The sequence below is a fragment of the Zosterops lateralis genome (genome assembly GCF_965231275.1).
Source record: "Zosterops lateralis genome assembly, chromosome: 4".
NCBI classification, from domain to species: domain Eukaryota; kingdom Metazoa; phylum Chordata; class Aves; order Passeriformes; family Zosteropidae; genus Zosterops; species Zosterops lateralis.
The window spans coordinates 35,776,291-35,803,119 of record NC_139765.1 but is presented as its reverse complement, the minus strand read 5'-3'; the positions used below and the strand labels follow the sequence as shown (position 1 = coordinate 35,803,119).

Sequence of the window (26,829 nt, the reverse complement as noted above, 5' to 3'; positions counted from 1 at the left end):
ATTTTTACATCTCTCTCAGACCTTTTGCTGATTTTGCACTAGTAAGATTTAGAAAAGTCTGATTCTTCTGTCATAGCAGTGTAGCTCCCTGTATGGGAGGACACTTGTATTTTACCTTACAACAATGTTGAGCGATTAGGATAATCATGCAAGTACTTATACTCTAAAATAGGAACATCTTCTGGGGTTAATTGAAAATATTACTGCTTTAGTTGTAAAATTTTCCAGGTAGACACATAGCCAGTAGTTCTTTCAAAGCCTTAATTGTTGTTGAGTATTGCAAATTTCTAACTTTCTTCTGCTTGATCTGAAGGGCCCAGTGAGGAAGACATAAAAATGCAGAAATATAGAAATAAGTAGTGGTCTGATCAGCAGTAATAGCTGCATTTTTAGATTAGCAGAGTGGACTATGACTGGCTTTCTCTGGTTTGCTTTAAAAGAATGTTTAGTTTTGAGTGCTATGAAAGTGCATTGAAATCCACTTAAGGCCTTTGAGACTACCAATTATTGTGGTTTTAAGGTGTGAAATGGGGCATCATGTATCAGATTTTCTTACATGCCTAGCCTTTTGTAGAAACTAATTTGTAAGAGCCATATCAGCTTGACCCAGCCTGTCATGGAACTCTCTATTTTTTACTTAGCTTGCAATAATTTGTTTTATTCTGTAACAGCTCTGAAAGTGTTAGATGTAGCTCAAGGATATGCTATTATGGCCCTTTCCCAAGATAACCTCATGACCAAGGGCAGATGGGGAAATGAGGAATGTAAGACTTCCTGTAATTTCCCTCACAGAAGCTGCAGTCAGTTTCAGCAGTGTAAAATAAACAAAAGTGAATGAGATACAGTGGGCATGATAACTTCAGCCTGTGTCTTCATTCCTCTTTCTGCAAGATTGCATTTTCCAATTTACATGGCAAAGGAAAATATCAGGAATACTATGATATTCTCATCCTCACTTTATATTGGCTTCTGTCCATGTATGCATTGCTTCTTTCAGGAAAAGACTGTCTTTATTATCATTATCAACTTTAACGATGTGAGGTAAATTCAGTTTTATTTGCCAAAAGTCCAGTTTCTGTGGAAGCAATGAACCCAGATTTTGGTGGATTTCAGATATTAAAAAGATAAGAGCAGTTATTGGTCTGAAGTAATAGTTACATGAGACCATGCTTAATGGTTTCATACAATTGTCTGAAATCTAGGAGCATCTTTTTGTAAGCTTTATTATTTTAAAAACACGCAGTGAGCATTTGCTACACTCACTTTAATGCAGTTGTAATAACTGCATGATTATGTTGAGGAATATTCATCCCTATTTCATTTGATCATCTGGATTCAAAGGATTTTTGGAAAATCCTATGGTCACTCAATATGACTGGCATATCTTTTGGCTTGTGGATTGGTTTAAAGGAGCACTGACTCCTTTATTTTTAGATAATGTGCTACAGATTACTTTGAAATACATATATCTCCCAGTTAAAGTAATATTGGAAAATACATTGTTCATTTGGACTTTTAAGGGTTTGCATGAGAAACTGGTGCTATGATCACGTTTATTTATCTTGAAATTTAGGGGTGTATAAAGATAAATAAAGGAACATCGAGGCCCCATTTTTCTCTGTGAAGGAAAAAAAAATAATTGAATTATTCATTCAAATTTATGTTGCCTTTTTGCCAGGCATTCTTGGTCCCGTTAGTTATGTTGGGAACAAAATCCTGAAAATACATTCCTCTGTCTGACATGAGACTACTCTCACATGGACCGTTATAACTGGGCCTGTGTTGAAATACTGCCAATTTTCTCCTTCCATATGCTTTCTCCAAATACAGAACAAGATTGTCTGTAAAACAGACAACAAAATTGTCTGTAAAATTTCCTGGTGGTAAGAGTAGTTTGCTTCCATTCACCCAAGCCCTGATAGTAGGTTGTCCATGATAGTAGACAGTCTTGTTGATGGTAAATTGTCCATGCCCGACAGTGTTTACACTGCCTTTATCTACTTGGATAAAGGGTACATGACAGTAAGACTCCCATCACCCCCAGCACAATAGGAAACACCTTTAATAAGGGTATTTCTTGGGTAGTAAGGGTCCTAAGATATTTCTGCTCTCAGAGGTGTGATTATGATATGTAATACAGAGCTTTCAAAAGCCATTTTGCCATTTAATCTATATGGTGGCACCAAGCTACGTTCTAAAGGGAGAAAACTTTGCTTGATGATAACTAGTTCAACCCACACCAACCAGAGACCAATTTACCAAGACTCTATGGGGAAATGTTCAAATGACACTTGGAAGGAGGGCTAGTGGGTGGCCTTCTAGTGATGCTGTTTAAATGAGGAAAACTACATCCATATATTTTGGGTAATCAGCCACTCTGACACTGTGCGTGCAGGAAAATGGAACAACATCACTCGGGTGCCACTTTACATTGTCCCCACCATTGCCTTACTATGTGAGCCCTTCAAAAACAGCCAAGAGTCTGAATCTTTAGGACATATTTCTACATGCAGAGCTTTCATTTGGCTTCTGGCAAGGCCATGCTGCCTCTTAGCAGGTGCCACAACCTTCATTTCTTTTGGAAATCTATTGCCTTATCATAGGCAACTGTGAAAAATAAAGATTCATACTGTGACCATATGATTCTCACACAGATTGCAGAGCAAAGCTGTAGAAAGGTTAGAAATGGTAAAGAAGCACTCCTTTCTGACTTGGACAGTCTCCAGATTACTATTGACCCAGCCCAGATCATGTCTAGATGAAAAATGAATGTGCAGCAGTCCATGTCCTAGTGTTCTCTCCAGTGAGTAAAGGGATTTATCATGAAAGTTATATTAAAAAGCATTAAATGACCTTCTGTTTTGCACACAAACCTAGAGCTTTAAAATTTGTAGTTCTGAACATTCCTGTTTACTGTATGTCCTCAGGGATTTTTTTTGTTTTAACAGCATGCAGCTTGACAGAAATACACTACCCAAAAAGGGATTAAGGTATATATATATTTTTTGAGCATGACTGCTGCTTCTCTATTTTCCTGTAACCTTTTCTACACTGCCTTTATTTTCTTTCTCCTTTTGTTGATCTTGTTTACAACAGAGTTCTTGGAATTTCAATTCAAACCAGAAAATGTAAGTTTTAACAATTGACTTTTTCTTTCCACATCTGCCTAAGAAACAAATCTTCTTTCAAGATATACCATGGAAAGTGAATTCTATTAGGGGTCATTTCTTTTTGCAATGAATCTTAAAAGGCATTGAATCCTGTAGAGCTTCAAGAGACAGAACAAGATATTTATGCAATTCAATAGGACTAATTATTGAAAAATTTATGGAGAAAAACAAGGATTTAGGGGTGGATCTGACTTGAACTCATGCAATTTGAACTGGAAAGCTATTAAAGGGTAGGGCTAGAAAATACCAATTTTACTATCCAAGGTTTGTAAGTATAAAATGCATGCTGCTCCATACATTTTTCTTGGTCCTTATCCAGCAACGCACAGAGTCCAACTTTGCTACTAACCGTTCACTAAATTCTGCTTTCAGCACAGAAAACAGAATTTATCCACCCTCTTCGCTCCTCCATGGTTAAAAGAGTGGATCATTAAGTAACTTGGCTGGTCTCATCAGGCATGAAAGCCCATCTCCCCAATCCAGGAAAAAGATTTGGCAAGGATATATGTGCATGCACAAAGACACTCGTGCAGCTTTCCAATAACAGAAATTACACTGTTAAATCTCATGAGTTTTGAATAAATATTTATGAAATTTTAAGATCATGCTAAACTATTGTCACTATAATGCACCTTCTGACCTTCTGCACTAGCTGTTCCTTAATAAGAATTTAGTAAAATTTCCTGTCATCACAAAACAATCATTTGTATTTGGAGAGAATGGAAAAAGGTGGAAGACATTAAAGACATATTGGGGACCCTGCAAGGATACAATGGGATGATTGAGGTTTGTGGATGTACAGCTGTAATGGTGGCTGAAAGCTGAAAGTGAATTGGAGTGGGAAAGCTGCTTATAGGCATATGAGAATGATCAGTTAGCCCAGAAAAAAAAAAAAATCAGTTTAATGGGCAGAGATCCCATTCTCAGATCCTGAATTCTCATTTTGCCATCTTTCCAATCTGATAACCACTCAGTAACTCTGTGCTCTGCCACATTTATAGGCAAAGATCATAGCTGTCTTTTTGAAAGGAGAAAGGAAGTAAATATTTAATAAGGACAAGATGGTTTACTGCTGTAAAATATCCTACAAGAACCTCAAGCACAACACAGGAACTTACATGTTCATTTAATCTTCTCTCTAAGCAGAAACACTTGTGCCTCACAAGCCTGAAGCCATAATATCAAAAACCCTTTTTGCTCTGCTGTTTTGGGGAGCACTGATGACTCATGACAGTAGTGAAGAAGGTCTTCATTTCTCAGCAGGATATTGTCTGAATGAAGCAGACTATTTCAGACATTGCTGAAAACAATCTCTTGATTAAGACCCACAGTGTCTGTACATTTTAATGTTTAATCACTGCCAGGATTGCCTTTCTTCCAGCTCAGCCAAGGCTAGATCAGTGAGTTACCAGTTCTCCCTCTTATCCCACATCACACTGCACTTGTTTTATTGGTTTACCATAGGAAGTAGTTGATGAATTATTTGATTGCCAAACTTCTTCCTTCCAGAGAACATGTTTCTCCTAATTGTTTATTTTTCCTGTCCCTTTCCCTCCCCTCAGTTTGGGGCGGAACACAATGTCAGGTAGCATTCAGAGTGGCAGACCACATGCATATGAATGTGAGTGGCTGTCATTACCAATGCAAACTCCTTTTTCAGAGTTGTTGATCTGTTTCACTCTTGTCGTCTAACAATTGCCCACGTGATATGTGACAGATGTCATTTTGTAAGTGGCTACTAACAATCCTTGGCTTCTATTCTGTCTATTCCCCATCCTAACCATACAGCTTCCAAGCTTTTGCACCAACCTGTACACTTCCTATAGCTTTGAAGTCCTCTTCTGTCAGCTCAGTTGTCTGTCTGCTATGGTTTATCATCCTGTCTCTTCAAAAGAAGGGAATGCTGTTTTGGGGAGGTGGATGAAGAGTAAGGGGGGGTTCAAGTCTTGTATGTTTTCTGTTGTAACTGATGGTAAATTAAAATTAGTTAAAATCTCTGGTGATAATCACTTGACTAGACTTGATGTTTTCCCAGGGATTTGTTCTATCTAACTGGTGAAGGGTATTTATGTGACAGGTGTTTCTTTCCAAGACATCACCTTGTCATTGTCTTGAGCATGTCAGCTGTGATTTTTCAGATACGCACCGTCATCCAGGCAGACAAGTCAGGAGGAAGGCAAGGAATGGCTACGCTCCCATTCAACTGGAGGCCTGCAAGACACTGGCAGTCAGTCCCCGCTTGTTTCTCCTTCAGCTATGTCTTCATCTGCAACTGGAAAATATCACTTTTCCAACCTGGGTAAATGCTGTTTCCCTTCACTGTTTCTCCCCCTCTGTAATAGAACCATAAAATTCAACTCTACATATTTCTTAGTCTGCTAGACGAGGCAGTTTAACATCTTCATCACCATATTGTTGTACCTCACTAATGAGGGGAAGCTCATAGCGTTGTTAATGAAGTGTGTTGAGGTAGCACCTATTTTGCATAGAGGAAAAAAAAACACAGATTCCTTATTACTTGACTAAGGAGATAAATTTTGAGGGGGATCTGAAAATTAGCTTCTAGTTCAAAGCTATTCATCTTTTTAGGTTTCACAGTCAGTAGGATTCTTTCCACTGATTTTAGTGAATGTCAGAAACTGAATATACCGACCTATATTTTTCCTACATATAGGTTTGCTTTGAGATAGAGCTTTCCAATGTGTTTCAATAGCTGGACCTGGCTATGACTGCACTGGGCCCAATCCAAAGCCTAACCTTGAATGCAATATAGGATTTTGGGGTGTGATTCACATTGCAGTTTTATTTGATTATGAACCAAGGTTTAGATTTGGTTCTTCTAAATCTTGGTTCAAATTAATCCAACACAAGTTTTGGGTTTTTTTCTTATAATTTTATTTCTATCTTTAATTCTGAATAAAAACTACTTTTCTGCACTGCACTTGACACATACCTAGGTTCACAATTAGCTTTTTATGGTTTGGGCCCTTACTGAGGAATTAGTAACATCTTTTGAAGCATTAACACTTCTGTCACTCTGTCACAGCTTATGGCATCTATAGGTTATGATCACTCAAAAGGAATTTGATCATGTTAGTCTTTATTGCATACAGGCAAAGAAATTGAGCTAAGCTACTTTGAAAAATTAAATTGGTTCCTTGCTAAACAAGCCACTGCTTTGAATTTTCCTCCTGTCATTTTAGACACAGCTCTTTGTAAGCAGTGTTTTTTCACTATGTTATTTTTTATTTAAAATTATTTCCTTTTCTTTTTGTTTATAGTTCTTGTGAACTCACAATAGAGAGCAATAAGATCATGGGGTTAAAAATTATTTTATTTTTTAATTGTCGTTTGCTTTTTTTCATTTTTCATAGCCCTGTGGAATAATTTGCTCCACAACACAGCTGTTCAGGTAGTTTACAACTTAGGACAGATCTGGATGATCTAAAATAAAAGACCAAACACTGGGGCTGAATTTGTCTGGACAGTTAGCTTTTTCTTCTAGGCATTGAGATTGTGTGGTCCAGGGGAACCATATCCAGGCTTTCCTTCCTACTGGTAAAAGAACTAATCAAAGACTTAAAGTAGATTCATCAATGCTCTTCTTGATTTCAACCATGTCTGACTACACCTGTTTATTAGAATGAGATTCAACTGAGGCCTGTGCATGAATTTTTAACCTAATATAGTGGTAGGTACTCCTGAAAATCAAAGGATAAATGTCTTGCATATTCAAATAAACTTTGGTCTTAACAGCAGTCAGTAATACAGGTAAATAACAATAAAATACTGATACAGATTAATTAGAAGAGCTGCTTATAGAAATACTTATGACCTCTTATTCCTTTTTAACTTTTGACTTTCTCTCATTGATTTTCTGTCTTGGGCTGCCAAAGGGTATTCAGACACCAGTGTTAGTGTTACCATGTGTTTTATAGGATTAATCTCATCCAGTTCCTTTGAGGCCATCTGCTTCAGCCTTTTTGTTGTAGCTTTAAATATAGGAATAAAAGCCTTCCATTTTCTCAACAGCATGAAGTCTACCTAACCGTGCTAGCCCTACATTACAATTTTGTGAAGAACCAAAATTCACTTAATGGAAATGTGCTTCATTAATAAAGCTTTTTATTCCAGTGAGTCCAACCAACCTATCACAGTTTAACCTTCCTGGGCCCAGCATGATGCGTTCAAACAGCATCCCTGCACAAGACACTTCTTTTGATCTCTATGATGACTCCCAGCTGTGTGGCAGTGCTACTTCCTTAGAAGAGAGACCACGAGCAATCAGTCATTCAGGTTCATTCAGGGACAGCATGGAAGAAGGTAAGACTGAATAACTACTTAGATCGTCAAACACATCCCAAAATAGATGTCCAAAGCATAGTAAAATTCTAAAATATTTCTTCTGTGCCCTGCACCATAGAAACTTAAATGATTTTGTGAAGCTTTTATTAATCCTGTTGAGTTGGACTCACAAGCCTTCCGTATCCTAAAACATGGAAAGTATTACTTCTACCCAGTAATAAGCAATACTGAATGTATCTCATACATGTACAAATCCTCTGTCAGAAATTTTGGAGGAAAGGAAGCCATTCTTAGAAAATTACTCTTTTTTCCTCTAAATCCAAAATGTCTGAATGTACCTTGACTACTATATTTCTCTGCTTTCTTAGTCCTACTTCTGTGCTTCCTTTTTTTCCCCCCAAACACCAGTGCTACTTAGCATCTCCTTTCTTTTGTAGTCATTTAATCTCCCCACTTTCCTGCAGCCTCCTACAGCAAACACCATGCGAATTTCTGCATTGAAATTCTGTAATTTAAACTGACTTCCCTATTTTATGCAGATTATTACTGTCTGCTTTCTTGCATGCTATATGCAACATCTGGAACTTGGTGAATATCTTTTGGTACGGTTTTGGGTTTTGCTCATTTTCATCTGCAGAGAACCTGACAACTCCTAATTAAATTCACTTTAACATTTTCTTCTGACTAACGTTTCTGGTAAATCTGATTATTTGCAGAATTCCTATCAGTGCAAAGTCCTTACACCCTTAAATTAAACAAAACAAAAAAAAAAAGACAACTGAAATCCCATGGAATTCATTCTATACCACTCATCTTGTTTACTGCTAAGTGATGACAATGTAAATTATCTTTATAGCAGGCAAATAAAAAAAGTCTTGCCTTAGCCCCAAAGGTCATAGTTACAAGATAAAAGGGGGGAAAAAGTCCTAGATAAAACAACAGACAAATAGTACTTCTATTTTTTGATTTCTTTTACTGTATTTTAGATGATATATCAGGCAGACATCTGGGTATGTAATACTAACAGTAGGGTGCAGGACATTCAAGCTGTGAGTTGTCAGCACAGAGAGGATGGCTGACTGCACAGAAGAATATCACATAATTCAAGGACAGAGCTGACTACAGACCTTTTGCTGAGGAACAGAATTATCAAAGGAAACATTGGAAGAATAATAGAGAAAACAAAGCAATTTATGCATAGAAAAAGAGGTGTTAAATGTAAATCCATTAGAATTTCCCTAATGGATCACCAGTGGGTTTGATGAAAGCTTTTTCATTGATTATGTTTCATATCCAGCTGGAGTAGATAACCATGATCAACATGAGTAAATGAAAGTCAATGCAGCAGTAATAAACAGTTTTCAGCAGTTTACAGTCATTAGAGATTAACATGAAATGATGCTGTTAGAAGGTCAAATGTATTTTAAGATAGGAGCTCTGAAGAAGGTTAAAATGAAACAAGTGAGATCATGCATAGAGCCACTGTGTGTGAATGCAGAATAGCAGGTTAGCTGAGACATTTAAACCAGAAACTGAAAACCAAACATACTTTGGAAGCCACTCCGTTTCAATGGTCAGTATACTACATTTCTCTTAATACAAAACTAGGTTTAAATCCATTTGGCTAATCCAAGTATTCTTGTAGTGTCTAGTTTTTGCATACAGGTAGCTATTAAAGCAATTTTTTTTTAATCAAACCCTGTCAAATTACAAATACCAAAAACATTCTTGGGAAACAAAAATAAAAAGAGGTAATCAAATAAATTATCTTCTTTGAAATTATCTGTGGGTTTAGCCTTCCTCAGGAGAGTCATCAGAAGCAAAAAAATGCAAATTTTTTACCGTTTTAGTCTTAATTTTCCATTCCCAGGTAGGCCAGGAACCCCATTTCTTAAAGTGCAGCCCTGCAACATTCACTTGATTCTCTTGAGGCTGAATCTACTGAGGGTTAGGGGAAATATGGCACTACCTCTCACTTGTTCCCATGGACTATAACTACACAGATGTTGTAATTCTCTAGGGAAATGGTTTCTCCCTCCTGACCCCCTGGATTCCCTGACCACTTAGAGTGACCCTTACTTCCTTCTTTGACCCCATTGGCCGTGGTCCAGCTATCTCTCCTCTGAGCTGGGAGGCTATAAATTGTCTCCCCTTCCTTTGCTCACTCTCTTTCCCCCCCGGAAACTCGAAGAATAAACACCTGGGGCAAATGTCCTGGGGAAAGGGCCTCTTCTGAGATATCTCGCCTCGTCCTTGATATAATTCTCTCCAAATCCTCCTAATAACTGAGCTTGCTAAAGCCCCCAGGAGGAGGGCAGGAGAGGGAATATATCACACAGGTCAGCATTGCTGAGAAAAGCTTGAGAGCTCACCCCACAGAATGTGAACTGTTCTCCAAAGTGTAGTCTCTTACTAAAATCATTTGCTCAGCTTCGGACAGGTGTACAAACAGCTCGATTTCTGGTTTCTCTGAAGAGTGTATTTATCAAATGATTTCTTGTCAAAGCAACAAAAGTGATGTTTGCTTTGCTGATAATACTACAAAATTACATTGGCTCACTCACCTGCCCCATATACAGGAAAATGTTTTTTTCTGTATAGGACAATCTTTCTAAATGCAGGGAAATTTGTCAATAGCTATTCTATACTAATAGCTCATAATTGCTCTTGGTGGAAAATTGGTTCTCATTTTAAAAATTTGTTTACTTATTGAGCTACATGGAGGAAGTTTTATGCTTGCATCAATATCTCATGTTATTTTCCTTTTCTTAAAGTACATGGGTCCTCATTATCACTAGTCTCCAGTACATCATCTCTCTACTCTACGGTAAGTATCGATATTTTAGAGAAAAGTTCTGCCTGCCTCTGTTCTTGTTCATTGTTCGTTAAAATTTCAATACTTTGAGATCTAGAAGAATTAGAATTTTACTGCAGTAAAGTAGGAATGCTTATTTTCAGCTTTGTACTACTCCATTCTATTTTAGAAAACATTATTTTCATCTTTTTATGTGAACTGCTTATAAATGTTTAAAATCACCCAGTATACATTTTGAAAGCTGAAAAAAAGGTAAATATCTGAGTGTCTTTTGTGGGATCCTTATGCTATTGTAGTTTACCATTTTGAGTCATTTTTCTTACTTTCAGCTAGTGCACAACTTAGAAAATTATTTATATCATGGTGCTGTTTGAGGTAAACTTCTTGAAAATCACAAGATTGCCTTAGGGTAAGGGAGATGTAATTTGGAGTTAAGTGTCTACTGATTTTTATTGCATTTACATGTTACTTACAAAGAGAAGAATAACTATAAAATTTTAATCTTCAGTAGTTAGATTAATTAGATTGAGCAATATCTGTTTCTATCTCCAGAAGTTGTTCCGAGTTTGTTTTTTTCCTCTATTTTATTGTTGGTTTTGGTTGGTTTTTTGGGTGGTGGTTTTTTTGTTTGTTTGTTTGTTTTGGGGTTTTTGTTTGTTTGTTTGTTTGTTTGTTTTAATTGTATGAGGGTTTTTTTAATATATTTTACATCATTTATTGCTTTGGTTGTTCTGCTAACAAGAAATCATCCATAGGGGAGCAGTTAAATGTGTTTGGACATTCCCTTGCTGATACACAGAAGCTGCTTTGCAATCTCCTCACTAAACACAATTACATGCTGCAGTAGCCCCTTTTCACAGGAGAGCAGTCTATTTACCTGCTTTCATCCCATGCATTCATGAATAGGGTGTGTCCTCTCCATATTTCCAGGTGTTGAGTAGTGTCAGCTGACATTCCAGAGATGGACTCCTTTACCCAGAGCCAGCACCAGTTCTTGCCTGGAAGTACCAAGCTCATGCAGTTTGGTGCATTTGTAAAACGTGGTAGCTGTGTCTCAATGCTAAACTCATGTCAGCCTGAGAAGTATGTTGCATCCGTGCACCATGGCGCCTCTCCTAGCACTGTTTAATCATCAAAATGTTCATACAAGAGAATCTCTAAAACATCAAGTAGACATGCCTTGAGTTTTTACAGGCCTTAAAGTGCAAGTTGCAAGTCATTCCAGGCCAGACCAGTCCTGAATTATTTGGAAGCAGCCGAGGGGAGGTGAAGCTGGGAGATGTAGAATGTATATATAGGTTGCCTACATGAGGCATAACTAACATTCAGAGTTAACCTTCTCACTTACATTTTGGTGGTTGAAAAAATCTTGAGAACTATTTCCCTATGAGACACTAGAATCATTTTGCTTGGAAAGGCGTATCAAAAATTATAATCCAAGCTTTGATGTCAAATTTTAGAAGAATGTTATGAAACTGATAGATGAAAAAAATCAAGTTATAAAGTGACACAGTATGCTTTCAGCACCCAGTGAGTAACTCTGAAATATCTGTGCTTTGATGTTGTATAATATAGCAAAAATTTACTAATACTTACTATTTATATAACTATTTTTCAGCATCATATTTTGGAAATATTAACTAAACAACACGATAGTAAAGAATGGTATTTTTCCTGCAAAATAAATGTTAAACTGATTACCCAGGTTCATACTATAAACATCTTCTGACTGTGAACTCACATTGCAGCTGAGCCCCACTCCTTAAGTAATGGATTATGTAGGCAAGATAATGAAAGCTGCAGAAAAATCTGAAAGGGACCAGAAAGAAATTAGTATGAGAAAATTACTAGGATTGAATTTTAGTGAAGATTTTTTATCTGAATTTCTTCTGCTTAAGCCCTCTGTGAAAATAGTTTAAATTTTCAGCAATTAATCAAAAAATGATGCACAAGTGGAGTACAGAAACATGAGAAGTTTAACAGACAGTATCACATCAGCTGAGTGAAGAGAGCAATAGCTGCACAGGGTTATCTCAATTAAACGTATTTATGAGATTTCTCAAGCATTGTCTTAAGCCTTAGTGCTAGTGTTTTCTGTGACTTAATCACTGGAGAAATTCAGACAAAGTACTAAAGAAGATCAAGACCTTCATGTACAATTACCAGAGGACAGTTGAAAATCTTCAAGTTATTCTCTGAAGATTGTTTCTTTGACAATTAGAATATGAGATTCAGAAGAGACATTTCATTATTTTCTGAAGTCCAATGACACAGAAGTTTTGCATCCACTACTGTTTTTTGTATATATTGGCTTTATTCTTGACTTGCATTTGGGTTTTTCAGGACTTAACTTGCACAGACTGGAAATCTAGCTTGTAGAGATATGCGTGTACAGAGAAGTCCATTTTGTTTCACAGAAAAATATACCATGTCAGCAGATGTAGTAAATTGATTCAATTTTGGCAGTGAATACATTTAGCCCTGTGAGTAATTGAAAAAATTATGACAGGCTGTCTTCTGTTTCAATCTCCTCCTGCTCAGTAGGTGAAACACTTAAATTTGCACATATTTAGTTAATTGCCAATTTCTCGCACTGGCTCTCAGCATTAGCTACACTTTGACTGCCTAGGCTTCATTGATTGTGTTAAGCCATGCTCAGAGGAGTTGTGTAAGGACATGCCATTTGTACCTTAATATTCTAAGACTTGAAAAAAAGAAAAAATAATCCTTGCAAAGAAGGGATGCATGCATATGATGGAGAAGTATAGTGGAAAAAGAATTTTTTCCTTTTAGAGCCTATTGAAACAATGGCTGAGTCCTGGGTTACAATACTGTGAGCATGAATTTAAGTAAAAACTGCTCAGATGTATTTGGTTGTCAGATTCTATTTTTTAAGCTGATAGTATGTCCAAAATCCTAGTCTTTCTCATTAATTTACTTCCTTCACTGTCCACAAAATCTGACTTGTGGGAGCCACCTCTCTGAACTCAGGGAGAGGCATCATTTCCTTGTACATTGAGGGAGTTGTCTGGTAACAGTATGTAGCAATGCCTTCATCAACAGGTTTGGTGGTTCAAGGACAAGCACCATGTCCCCACACAGCAGTTTTAGGAAAAAGTCACCGAAGAAATCCTAAGGGGACATCGTCACCTCAGTCCCTTTGTGAGTCTCCATGCACTACATATTTGATGTAACAGTAGTGGGAATAGAATATAATTTTTTCTGTTGGTAGATCTCCTGTTTGAAAACACAGATCAAGAAGTTAGTGTGTTACAGTGTGTGTGTCACATCAGTGCTGAAAAGAATCTCATTGAACTAAATCATCCTCACATGATGATGTGTCAGGTATTAGAGTAGTTTCAGCCCAAAGCATTTCTAAGTGTTGCAAAGGTAAATATCATAGCATCAGTCTGTTTAATGACTGCTAACAGACAAGCATATATGGAAAGAGGCATTTTCCAGAGGTCTTCTCTCCTTATGCGAGGTAAAGCAAAAAAACCCATTTCTATTATAAACCATTAAAATCCTAACAGCCCATAATTAATGCCTATTACAGGCTCAAAGTCAGCTCTACTAATCTGTAATAACACAGAATAATGCAGAGTCCAATGCAGAGAATCTTCTGAAGAACTCTTACCTTGGGTTTTCTTAGTGTTTCTAGTGTTATTTATAGATAATTCCTTTACCTACTTTTCCTTTTACTGCTTACTTCTCTTCCAGATAATGTAGACTGTTTCTCTGAATGTGGGCCACTTCAGACCACGGGGTGTGGATTGATTTCCAGTACATTAACTGATTCTTATTTTATGTTATGAAAGAGTTCCTTTCTCCTGTCATGCCATTCTTTTCCATTAGAATCCCACTGAAGCAAGATTTATCTGTCCACCAAGTGTCTCCTGAATAGGACTAATCCAATGCTTAGAAACTGAATGCCTTTCAAAGGTTTGCCTTACAGTGGTTTAGTTTCTTAGCTTGTTGAAAAAGGCTGCTGAGTAAAAAGCTTCAATATATGATAGAATACATTGCAATATGGAAAATACCTACATTTTAAAATAATATTAGCAGGTTTAATTGAAAACTTTAACATGCCTTGATAGCCCTTAATATTTTGGTCAGTACTCTGTATGGAAGAAATTACATTAAAAATGCAAGTTCCCCTCACCTTCCCCAATGTGTGTTTTACAGGTATACTGTCAACTTCTTTTATCAGAGATTACTTATTATCATATTAGGAACATTTCTTGGTATGCAGTAAGACAAGTATAAATCCAGAAGCCCTAATAATCATTGCAGCATAAAAGTTTGTTCTGTCAGACTAAGGTCTGTACAGGGAGAGCATAGTAAATTTTTGTTTATCTTAGAAATGTAGCTGCAGTTTCTGCAGTTCTCATTCTACTCTCCTTTTCTCCCCCATTTCATTTTGTCAGTACGCTGGCAAGCTCTTTGGGGTTTCAGCTGGAGCCTTGCCAAGCAAGTTGAAAAGAGTTCAATTTATTATTTTTACTGGATACCTTCTTTAAATGTAATGGATGCATGAAGCTATTCATTTCACTTGAGTGTAGGTGGCTTTTATGTTCTCTTACTGCAATTATGTTGCACACTTATTCTAAGCCTTTTCTTCTTTGTTTTCTTCCAGGCAGAAGAAAAGGCACATTCAGAGGTAAGAATTTTTCTTCATTTTTATACTTCTGTATTGCTTTACATTATTTTATAGTTTATTGTTTACCTGCTTTGGCTAAACTGCATAGTTGGTAGGGAAAATACACCCTGTATTTTTGCATCACCTTTTAAGTATTGGTGAAAACCTGATGCAGCTTTTAGTGTACTAGAAGGTGTTTTCTTAGCATTGTGCTGAAGAAAGCCTCCTGGATGTCATTCTGAAAAGATGAAAAGAATCAGTGAGAACTGGGTGTTGAATGGAGGAGTTGAGACAGGTCTGATTTCAAACTTAATACACCACTCTGTGCAGGATCTAAGTGATTGTGCAATTCAAGGTAAGGTACTACCTTTCAGGGGGAAAAATACTTCAAATGATCCCTTTCAACTTCTCTCACTTACATTTTGCATTGTATTAAATTTCTGAAACTGACCACTTTGATGGACCAGTGCAATGGAGATTGATTCCAGATATAAATCAAATTTGACATGGAAAATAGCTTCTTTCTTCTCAGTGTATAAGAATGGGCAACAAGCCTGGGTCAGCAGCTGGATACAATTACAGTCTTCTTCAAAACGAAGTCCTGGTTGTATTAAAAGGGCACCAAAGAGTAGCAGCAATAAAATACAGCACCAAGGGGTGCATTTTCACTTCACAGAGTGACATGCCTTTCACCTCCTGCATTTATGCTGCTCCTATTTTTGCTATTCTAATCAAAGAAAAAGTCAACAAAAAGATAGTTCGAGGAAATTGAACAAATAAACATATCCTTCCCTTCTTGCCACAGTATGTTTCAATATAATTTTGTCTAAGCTCACATTTCTTAAAAGTTAAAACAAAGGAGCTAAAGAGGAATGCCATAGCTCAGCAATGTAAATTACAATTCCTCATTTTATTGCCTTTTATATAGGGCTGTATATAGAGATGAAGCAACATTTTTTTCCTGTGTATTTCTACATGATGTTTTCTCAGTATCTGAGTCTGCTTGAGATGCTCTTGCAGGAGATGTTGAGCAGCACTTCATGAGACCTACCTTTGTGAATTTGCAAGAACATGATGAAAGTGTAGCTTAAGCTGGAATGTCAAATAATTGCATTTAAAAACCAAAGAGAAAACTTGGAAAAATAAAAGGGTCAGTCCGGGATGGAGAACAGCTCAATAATCTGCCCCTGTTGCCCTGAGCTAGTGTAAATGACTGAGCTATTTTTGTGTTACAGAAGTACAGGAACATGTTCATGTTGCTTGTGCAATATTCCTTGTTAGTTTTTATGGGAGTCATAAAACTAAAGTACTGTAATGGTCTTTACTAGTGACTGTAAATGTTCCCTTTCCTAGACTGGTTTAACCCATTTTACTTCTCTAGTCTAGAATAATTTATGTCTGAATATGAAAGGCTCTTCAAAGTGAAACTCCATGCTGTGCTTGATTTCAATACAATGCCAAGAAGTCCCTGTAAGATCTCAAATAGAGTTAAATGAGCTTAAAATTATATGCAAGCTGCATGCTAGGTATCTACCCCAGCTGAAATGGAAACAGATATTTTTATTAGGGATTCTGTTTTTCATTAAAGGATAAAGGAATCTTGAGTTTATTTTCATGTCAACGAGCACATTTAAAGCTACATTTATGTTTTTAAGTTGGCAAGCAAGTTTCTGAATACTATATAAGGTTTAAAGAGGTTGCATGTTTGAATTTCAGGGACTGTAGAGAAATGTGTTAGAGGAAAAAAGAAATGCTATTTTACCTTACCTAATTTTAGACATCCTTTAAGAAAAAATCTGCGGTAGCCATCAAAGAAAGCCTTCCTCATGCCAGTCAGTGTGGGAGTACATATCTCACGTTATCTTAGTCTAATGTGAGCCAACATTCAACATATGTTGGTTGCATCAGGCACAGTGAACCTCACCCAATGCACTCATGTTTCAAAACCTCAGACCACATCTGGGGCAGCTCTCCTTGATTGCACTAAGCTTATGTTTGGAATTTATGGGATTTGGTAAAAACCCATGACATTTCCCTTGCAAACAGAGGATAGTACATAAAAAGTAATTAAGCATTTGCCCATATTTGCTCCCTTAACTGGAATCCTGGCTCGTACACCAGTTAAGTGCTAGAAAACAGCTGGAGCAACACTAAGAGACAATTTTTAATAGTTTGTATTTCTGGAAAGTTCTGAGATTAAAATATGAAGCTAAGAAATGGTAAACCTGCTGGTGATCTGTCAAGAAAACATACAAAAATAACCACAACAAAAAAATTGGTGAAATACTGACATCAGTCTCTTGTTTCTCTAGCAAATTCAGAAACTACGGAGAGAGTTGGTTGCATCACAAGAGAAAGTTGCTACCCTTACTTCTCAACTTTCAGCAAATGTAAGTATTTTTGCTTGTGATGATAAGAAGTATCAACAAATACATTATCAATACCTCTTACTCAACACAGTCTTGGAGACTTTTACTATTTATTTATTTGGGGTTTTTTTTCCAAGTTAATGACTTTATTAAATTTTATATTGCCCCAGCTTCAAGTAGAAATAATCTTGTGGAAATGGAAAGTAGACAGTAAAAATGGAAAGTTTCCACACTTTGAATGTGACAGTCCTATCCTCTTCAGTTTCACCCTTTTCTTAGAATCAATTATAAAAAAAGGCCAAAAGTAAGGAGACACAACCAAAGATAGGCATGATTTGTATATTCTGATAGAATTCATTACAGTTTCATTTCACAAAGACAAACCGTGCAAAATGCAGTCAGGTCTGAAGAGAAGCAAAGTGTACAAGTGTATAGAGAATTTATATGCTACAAGACCAGTGCTGATAAATAACTACGTAAAACTGGGCTATTTCACAGAGAGCTTCCTGGTGATCCTTTCAATTGACATATATTGGTAATATGAGTTATGGAACATGTTACCTAAAAATAATGCCAGATACAGAATGCGAGCTACAATCCTGTCTGGTTGCTGTGGTTTCAGGTGAAGTTACTGAACAATCTAGTATTGTGATTTTTAAATGTTTTCAGACTATAATTATCATTACTACTGTGAGGAAAATCTGAGATGCAGTTAGAAGAATGTATCATTCTGCAGTTCAAGAAAGCAGTTTCCTGATATCTTGGGCAGCTCATACAGTGCCTTTCTTTGAAGTGTAGATGTCCTGAATATTTAGATTTATAAATACTGCTGATTTTAAAGAATTTATTTCATGTTGTGATAAAATAATCTCTAGCTCTGTGAAAGCTGCTTGTTCGTGACTTCCAAACATGAAAATGTGGAAGAGCTATGCTTAGCACTTTGTTTTCTGTTCAGATGGCTCTGAGTATTTGTACATCTGTAGCAGTGTAGGTTGCCAGACTCCTCTGAATACTGAGAATGAACTAGTGAGTCAGATGATGTGGGACATTGCAATGTTCATAAATTCAAAATCTGGATTCTGAGTTGGGTTCTTCATTTGAGAATGTATAAGCAGAATAGCCAGCATATCTATATTGGGAATGCAGTTCCTGCACTTACATGTTTAGACACTGATTTTCCTCTTTACCAGTTCTTCATTCATCTATCCTGAGAGCAACAAACTAAAACCCACACTGAGAGGTCAGAAGAGCTAAATTAGCATGCTTTTGGTTGGTGTGTTGGCTAGTGAGCCTATTGTTCTCTGCAGGGAACTTTTCTTTCCACCACAAATGCAGAGATGCAGCATCTCTGCATGGAAGTGGGGAGCGCAGAGAGGTGATCCCTGGCTGGGCTTGTGGCACAGCACAATCACAGACACATCCACATCTGCTCCGAATGTCTTGGTGTTATCCAGAGGACTTATCCAGCAAGCCCCTGATTTAGTGAAAAACTTGTCTGCTCATTGTCAGAAGTAGGACTAGATGATCATTAAAGGTCCCTCCCAACCCAAACCTTTTCATGATTCTAAATAGAGGTGTCAGTAAAACTAAATTGTTTGCCTTTGGTGGGCTTGTGCTCAGTGCCTGTTCCAGGTGATAACTCAGGCCCCTGGTACTACTCTTCTCTTTACTCTGCAGGCAGTAAAACAGTTTTCCCTTCTCTCTTTCCACTGGCTCAGAACAGAAAACACTAGCATATTCTTTATGACTGCTGTGTCGAAGGGGAGGGTTGAAGGATTACTCAGTCTCCATCACTTTTCAGTCAACCCAGGAATGGCTATAATATGGCAATAAGTGCAATAAGGTGAGGATGTCAGAGCATTCTCTGCAGCTGAAGAAAACCATTATTTTGGTGTTTTTTTGACAAACTGTGTCCAATCCCTCTTCAGTCTTATTTGGAAATCCTTCACTATACCTCTGGCCAATATGTCTTTCTATTAAATAAACACCATACAGGATGGTTTCTAATAACATTACTTATTCTAGACAAATTGTCTAAGCCAGCTCCCAGTTATAATCAGATTTGATCCATAATTCAAAGAAAATGAGGGAAGTTTAAAATGGGTATTTTGGCTTGGTTTTCAGTCAAACTAAATCAGCTCCATGGATAAGAAATAAATATGGGTTGATCTGTATAAATCAGATTGAATTGTTAGAAATCTGTTCGTATATCCTGCCTCTGGGCTTCTGAACAGCTAGAAAGAATGCTTTTCTAGTGATATAGCTGTAAGGCCAGCATGTTCAATAGGTTAGCTAAAATATATATGCATAGATATCTGGTTTTGACTATCTAAAAGTACGATATTTTGTTAATTTAATAATGTTCTTTTGACTGTTACACACCTTCTAATCCCATCTCCATTGAGATATTCTTTAAACTCTAAACCTGTAAGCATCCCTAAGGCTGATCCATTTTGTACATGCATTTTTAAATGATACAAGAGAAATCTTTCCTCTTGCCAAATCCCCAACATGTAGAAATTCCTTCAAAATTAAATTTTTCAGGAGCATGAAACTTGGAGGCTTCAAAATCTCCAGGCATGACCAAAATTATATTCACAATGAATAACATCTTAAAAGAAAAGCAGATATTACTGGATATTGGGAATAAATATTTTTGGCAGGATGTTCTCATGAGATACGTACTTTAGAAAACCAAAAAATTGCAAAGTATTTCATAATAAACCTGGTTCTGAGTTCGTTCTCTGCTGTTTCTGGTACAGAAGTTGTGAAGTATTAAAACAACACTTCCACATGAATCCAGACAATCAAAAGAGACTGCTTAAATATTTGACTCTTTCTGTCAGTCTTTCAAGCATTTTATGAGAAGAAATTCTACACAGTATCTCTTAAACATGAGAAATAAAATCCAGCTTGAAAGCAGAGAGTATATTCAACTATTTCATTGTGATAGAACCACTGAAATTTAGTCTACTTATAGAATCAATGTTTAAATGCCAGTTATTAATTACTTTTCATACAAATTCTGAGTCACAAAATCACAAAATCTGGAATTTATTCTCAGAGAAGAAGACAAATCTCTACATGGATAATATTACTGTGACCCTCATTTTGAGTCACATTTGCTCATCAGTAAGGCTAAAACTTGAAACAACATTAAGTTTAATTCAGAAAAGTTTGACCACTGCTTGTCTTCTCTGTCAATACATCCATCTCTGGCAGACAAAGAACTGTATGAAAAGCTTGTCTTTTGTGGTGCCTTTGCTAACCAGAAAAAATGGTCTGTCCTTTCTGATGCTTTTACTACAAATGCATTCATCTTAGCATTAGTCCTTAGCATTAGTCCTTAACTCCTCCTAATTTCCATACCTTCCCTGTCTGAAAATAGGCAGCACTTTTTGCCTTGATGGGGTCTGGACGAGGAAACTGTTAATAGCCGTAAATCTTGTTCCCTCATAGTTCATCTTGATGTGAATTTATTGTTAGCATTTCTCTAGAGAAACTGAGCAAAAGTATTGTACATGAGTGAAGAAAGGAGCATCTTATTCAGCTCGTTTCAACATTATTTCTGCCTTTTTTTGCTTCTCCACTGAAGACTGTTGGTGACATTTGTACATAAGTCATTAAAAGACTGGCAGGTTGAAATTTGACCTAATTAATTAAGTCTTTGCTTGATACATTATTTTATACCAAAATCTGTCAACTGGAAGTTACAGCATTTCTCAGATATTATTGAAAACTCTGCTGAATATTTTCTTATTTTGTTTCATTTGTTGTTCAGGTTTTATTGGCTGGACTCAAGTACTGTGCTTGACTTCAGCCATTTATTTCATTTGATTAACTCCAAAGTGCCAGTGTTTTGCCTGCATATGATTAAATTCAAGCTGGGTCCAGCTGTCATTTGGATGCTTAATTTATAGATTTTCTCTGAGATTCTTGTTTTACCCTGGCATCTGTCTCAGTGTGGCTGAAAGGTAAATCTCAATACTAATTCAGAAAGGGCCTGTTTTCAGTGCAGAAAATGTCCAACCAGCAGACTCTGTCTGTGACTGACAAGGGCTCAAATTCCAGTGAGCAGCCTGACCCAGCCTGTTCAGAGGGACTTAGATCAGTGTTTTGTACTGTATAAAGCTGAAGGGTGCATGCTTGCACACTGTAGTAGAGCCAGGATGCCAGCAGAGAGAGGAGGGGATTTGGTGTCTAATGCTCTTGTTTGGCCAGCTCTGAGCTGCTGTCCTACAGCCAAGCAACAAGATGCAAGCAGGTAGCAAACAGAAAAGGCCACCAGATGTACAGTTGCTGCTTGCTATCAACCCAATCTCTTCAACCCTTTTACACCTCCTCTCATTCGGCAGTATCAGGTGGGAGGAACTTCATTTATTTACCTTTGCTTTATAAATCTGAACACCACAGGTCAAATCCCAAAGTGTGTTGGAAGAGAGGTGTTTCAGATGTGAATGTCATGTTCAGGATAGGCTGCAAACCTGAGAGCTGAGTTGTTTGGGGTTTGCCTGGCTGGGATAGTTTACTAAGGGAATGTTTAAAATCAAATCTGTCATCTTAGCACTGAAGTCATTCCTTAAGCATACATCTCTGACTATTTCCAAAGAGCATTTCACATGTGAATAGAAGTCAAAAATAATTTATACATGAAGGATAGCTACAGATTAAGAGCTGTACATCTGTGTATCCAATAGGTATGTCATGTTAATGATGGATATATCTTGATGCAGCCATACTTCAAGTAACGCCCCATTGCTTAACTCTAATTCCAGGATATGTTTTTTCAAGTACAAATACTGCATTCAATTGTGAAGACATATTTTAACTTTAGAATGAGCATTATATAAAGCACATGTAATATTCAGGCTACTCTTTGAAGTATTGCAATGATGTGTGTACGCCGTAAATGAAATTACTGAATCCAACACAGAGATTTCTAAGGTGTGAGAGACTGGCTGTATCTTTTAAAAATAAACAAAACAATTCCTAAATATTTTTACAAGAATGGAAGCTTTTAAATAAATTAAATCATCCTCAGAAATTGAGGATTAGCAATCTAATCAAAATAAATTATCAAATTTTTAAGTGTAATAAAAGTTTCTATTTAGAATTTTTAATTTCTGATGATCATTATTAAAGACACAGATACTTTTTTCTCTTTGCTTTAATTGTTTCATGAATTATTCTGCATTTAACTGTTCAAATATGAAGTCTGATCTCAGATGGGAATATATACATATACATATATTTTATGTATGCTTCAACACACATATAAATATACTGATAATTTAGCCTTTTTCAAACTAAATTTTCTTATTTTGTTGTATAGTATTTCTGTAGGGAAAATCTGCTTAAGTTTTCAAGTAGGAGTTCCCTAGACAGCTGAATAAGTGAATACTAGCTACCATGGAGAAAGAACAGTTTATTACTCTGAATGTAAAATTAATACTTAAGTAGAAGAGTGCTGTCTTGTAATAAACATTTAAAGTAATGAACAATGCAATTAAAAGGTTTTTTTTCTTGAATAGTTTTTTGGTCAATGGGACTTTGAATTACATTTCTTTTTTATTAGCAAATCAAGGCCTAATGGTCTTCATTTGAAATGAGTTAGGAAAAATGCATCATCTTGATCCAATTACATTTACAATGCAAAAAGCTTGGTATAATATTCCAAGAGGGTAAAGTACTCTGTCACTGGCTGAATTTTAGTAAGAATCCTTGTGACATGGCTGTCTTTCCCTAAAGGCTGTCAGAAAATGACAGTTTCAGTGACCTTTGATGACATTTTTAATGCTGCTTTTTAGTACTTAATTTTTCCTCAAAGTTCTTTGTTGTCTATTCATGTACAATAGAGGATGAAGTTGTAGCTATGGAATAGGACAATACTTTGCACAAGTGTGCATAGTTTGGTACCAAAGTACTGTGGTTACTACAGTCTAATTGCTAAAAAAGGACAAAAGTAATGCATAATTAAACAAATTATTCCTCTTTCAAGCCCTTAGTCCCCACTGTAATTCTCAGAGTGAAGCAGAACCACGGGCCATCAGCCAAGCCATAGATTTTTTATGAGGCAGGCAGCAGTGAGCTCCATTAGTTTCCTGTTAAACAAAAGTAATGAAGAGACATTTGGCTAAAATTCTGTAGTAGTCCATCTTTTTTGTCTCTGATAGCATTCCAGGTCTGTGGTCATTGTCTTTGGAAATAAAATACTGTAGATTAGAATACTAGTTAGATTAGTCTAACATGTACCTAATTAATAAAGTTAAAAGTAAGTTTAAAAACCAGTTACTTTTATTTGCTCAGAGGAATCAAGTAGTAAAAAAACCCCAAAGGTTGTAGTATTGATTGACAGGTTTCCAGTTCATTTTATCGAAGATTATAACTTCAAGAATGTAGCCTGAGTTACAAATGTTAAAACAGGAATATATACAATTACTAATTAATCTTTAAGAGATTGCATATTTATCTAGTCTCATGTTTATATGGAGTTAGTCCTTGTGACATGCGCCCTTTACCAAAAGAACTATCCCTAAGATATCCCTGCAGATGCAGAAACCAGGTAGATTGACCAGTATACCCGTAAGTAAGTATATCCAAAAATACTGATAATGTAGTTTACAAGGAGTAAACTTTTATTAATTTTAATAAGAATAAAATAAGTGGCTTTCAAAATACCTAAATATTTATAGCAATCCAAAATTATTTACAAAACACAAGGTCACTCGTCAGTATAACATCTCTGAAGCGGAGATGCAGAAGTAGCCCACTATTATATATATGGTAATCTTCTTCCATTTGAAGGATAATATACCGAGCAAGGTGGCAAGAAGCTCTCTTCCCTCTCCTAAAATGCAGGACAAAATCCTTTTTGGACCGTGTCTTCTCTTGATTATACCTCAGATTCCATACAACCACATACATTCAAACAATTTCAACTATGCTTGTAAAAGCATGCAAATCTGCAACTGAAAATTTTTCCTGGCATTGTGTGTGCCTGCACTGCTATAATAAAAACTAAATTTCCACAGTGAAGAAGCTCAGTTAATCCATTTGTGCATATATATATGGTGGGTTTGAGTTATATTTCCAAGTGCCAATGTTTGGAGACTTTGTTTATTACCACTTTTGAGATGGTAACGAGAAAATAAGCATTTCCCTATGCTTTTACTATTTGAAGTTGGGAGAGAAATGGATGCAATTATTTGGACTTGCTTAAAAATTAAACCGTGACTTTCCCATGGCTGTACAAGCTAGCTAAGCATATTGGGATTTTTATGACCACTTGCTCTTCTTTTCCTGCAAAGCTCAATGCCAGTTAGATCTGATGAAATATCATTTGTATAAATTTAGCTTTCATACAATGTTGGATGCCAGCTGTTTAAAAAAAAAAAAAAAAGTTTTTTTTTAATCTTTTGATCTGTTTCAACTTCATTGCTTTTCATACTGAGACCTCCAGTTTTCAAGATTTTATTTTATATTTTCACACACTATAAATGTTATGTTTATATTTTACAAAATACATATTTTATACACAGAGAGACATATATGATCAATATAATATTAATAGACTAAGCAATGACATTTTATAAGACTAACTGTGATATTTTTTGTTTGAGTCTCAGAATTTTTCTGAAGCATTTTATTTGTGAAGTTAAAATTTGCTTTTCAAGATAAAGTACTTGAATCCCTGTTTTGAAGTATCTGTTAATTGAAAATAATTGCTCCTGGACTTCTCTTTGGGAGCAGACTAATTTTGGCCAATATATCAGTAAACTTAAAGCTGGGCATTAAATCCATAACTCATTTCCAGGCAGAGATACCTGAGCTAATCTCGCTGAGGGCTAAAGAAGCCTGAGGAACACTGGGCTCATTTGGCTGATTCATCTATCCAACTTAGCTCAGTCTGAGTTTAAATTAATATTAAGGAACTGGAGAAAATGTGCTTGCAGGAAAAACATACTTTTAAAAATCAAATAGATCTGGGAAAATTGCCCTATTATAATGACAAATGTTGTCTTTCTTTCACAGGCTCATCTAGTAGCAGCTTTCGAGAAAAGCTTGGGAAATATGACAGGCCGATTGCAAAGTCTAACAATGACTGCTGAACAAAAGGTAGGTTTATCAAAGTGGATGCTTTAATGTAGAAAAGAGTCAGCAAATTATGTTAGAGTTTTGCTTAAAAAAAACTGAAAGGAAACAGACATCTGTGACAAAAAGACAGATTTTTCTTTTATGGTTGCTGCAGTCAAATTTTCATGAATGTGAAGCAGCATCTGGAAATAACTATGCAGCATCAGGTTTACACAGGGAGTGTCATAAAGCAGTTTGAAGATAAAATCTTTCGTTTCCAGAATTTAATTAAAACATGCCTGGCTTTAGGTTTACTCCATAGGTTTACTGAAAGGTCCTGTAACAAAAACTTATCATAAGCTGCTGCAGTGCTTCATTCCAGCCTCCCAGCACCAGCAGAATAATAGAATTACAGGAAAAAAAGAAGTTTAAGTAGAGAAAAAACACTTCCATTGAGAAAGTTAACAAAGGTTAGGCATCCTATCCATAAGTAAAGTTTGTGTTTTCACTCTGCTGTTTTGTCTAATGAAGGGGAAAAAACTCTAAACCTGATAAGAACAAATTAAATGTGAGTCCTTTTGCCTAGCTCAGGACTAGGAGGCTGCTTAGCACCTTCCAGGACTGGACTTCTGCAGCTTTCGACCCTTATGAATTTTGAACAATGTCCAATTAATGGAAAGGCCTCCTTGAGCCAAACTGTGAAAGAAACTGTTTATCTGTGAGCTGCCAGTCACCACTGGAGTCTGTAGCTGTCTACAAAAATAGCATCTCAGAATCTGGTTGAGCACCAACAGATGAAATGTAGCAAGACTCATTGTGAACTGGGTAGAAAGTATTTGTATTGTTTGCTTTTGTTTCATCTCATGGAGGGAATGAAAAAGAACACAGTCACAATGGAATTTTCTTAAAACCAAAACTTTTAACTATTTTACAAAGTATAATTCCATTAGAAGGTTTTCTTTCCAGAAGGGGTTAAGGGGTGATATTGAAACAGATCATCTCCAAGTTTCTTTCCAAAAGATTTAGAACTTAACTCTTTTCCTTCTCTTCTTTTCTCTGTTGTTGATTTTAAATTCCTTTAACCCTAATTATATAAGTACAGACTGGAAGGACAGGGAGTAATAAATAAAATATTGGATATAAAAGCACTATTAAAATATATTTTTTAATAAAAATCACCTGTGCATTCTAATGGAGAACTTCCTGCACTCAAGTGGAGTTATTTTACTTCAACTGTCAGGACAATTTCTATTAAACAGGGGCTTTTTAATTAATTACCATTTAACAAATTAAATCTTTTGAATTCATCCATTGAGCAGTAGCCTCACATATTAAAAGATATACTTCAAATAGTTTCATTGTCTTTTGCAATAAAGTCATTGAGCTTTTCTAAATTTTATATTGAATAGGTGATTGAGACCCTTTTTAGATTACTCTTCTTTAAAAATGTTTTCTTCT

The 26,829-nt window shown here is 36.2% G+C and overlaps 1 protein-coding gene across 2 annotated transcripts in view; it reads left to right on the top strand.

Annotated features, from left to right (window-relative positions):
- NAV3 (neuron navigator 3) overlaps positions 1–26,829 on the top strand; it is a gene marked incomplete at its 5' end in the record, with an annotated part of 250,369 nt that overhangs the window by 197,544 nt on the left and 25,996 nt on the right. For both annotated transcript variants that reach the window (XM_083859059.1, XM_083859058.1), the window contains 7 exons: positions 2,949–2,990; positions 5,309–5,469; positions 7,305–7,493; positions 10,250–10,302; positions 14,927–14,950; positions 17,242–17,319; positions 25,330–25,413. In XM_083859059.1, coding sequence (XP_083715185.1) covers positions 2,949–2,990; positions 5,309–5,469; positions 7,305–7,493; positions 10,250–10,302; positions 14,927–14,950; positions 17,242–17,319; positions 25,330–25,413 — 631 coding nt within the window. The remainder of the gene's footprint in view (positions 1–2,948; positions 2,991–5,308; positions 5,470–7,304; positions 7,494–10,249; positions 10,303–14,926; positions 14,951–17,241; positions 17,320–25,329; positions 25,414–26,829) is intronic.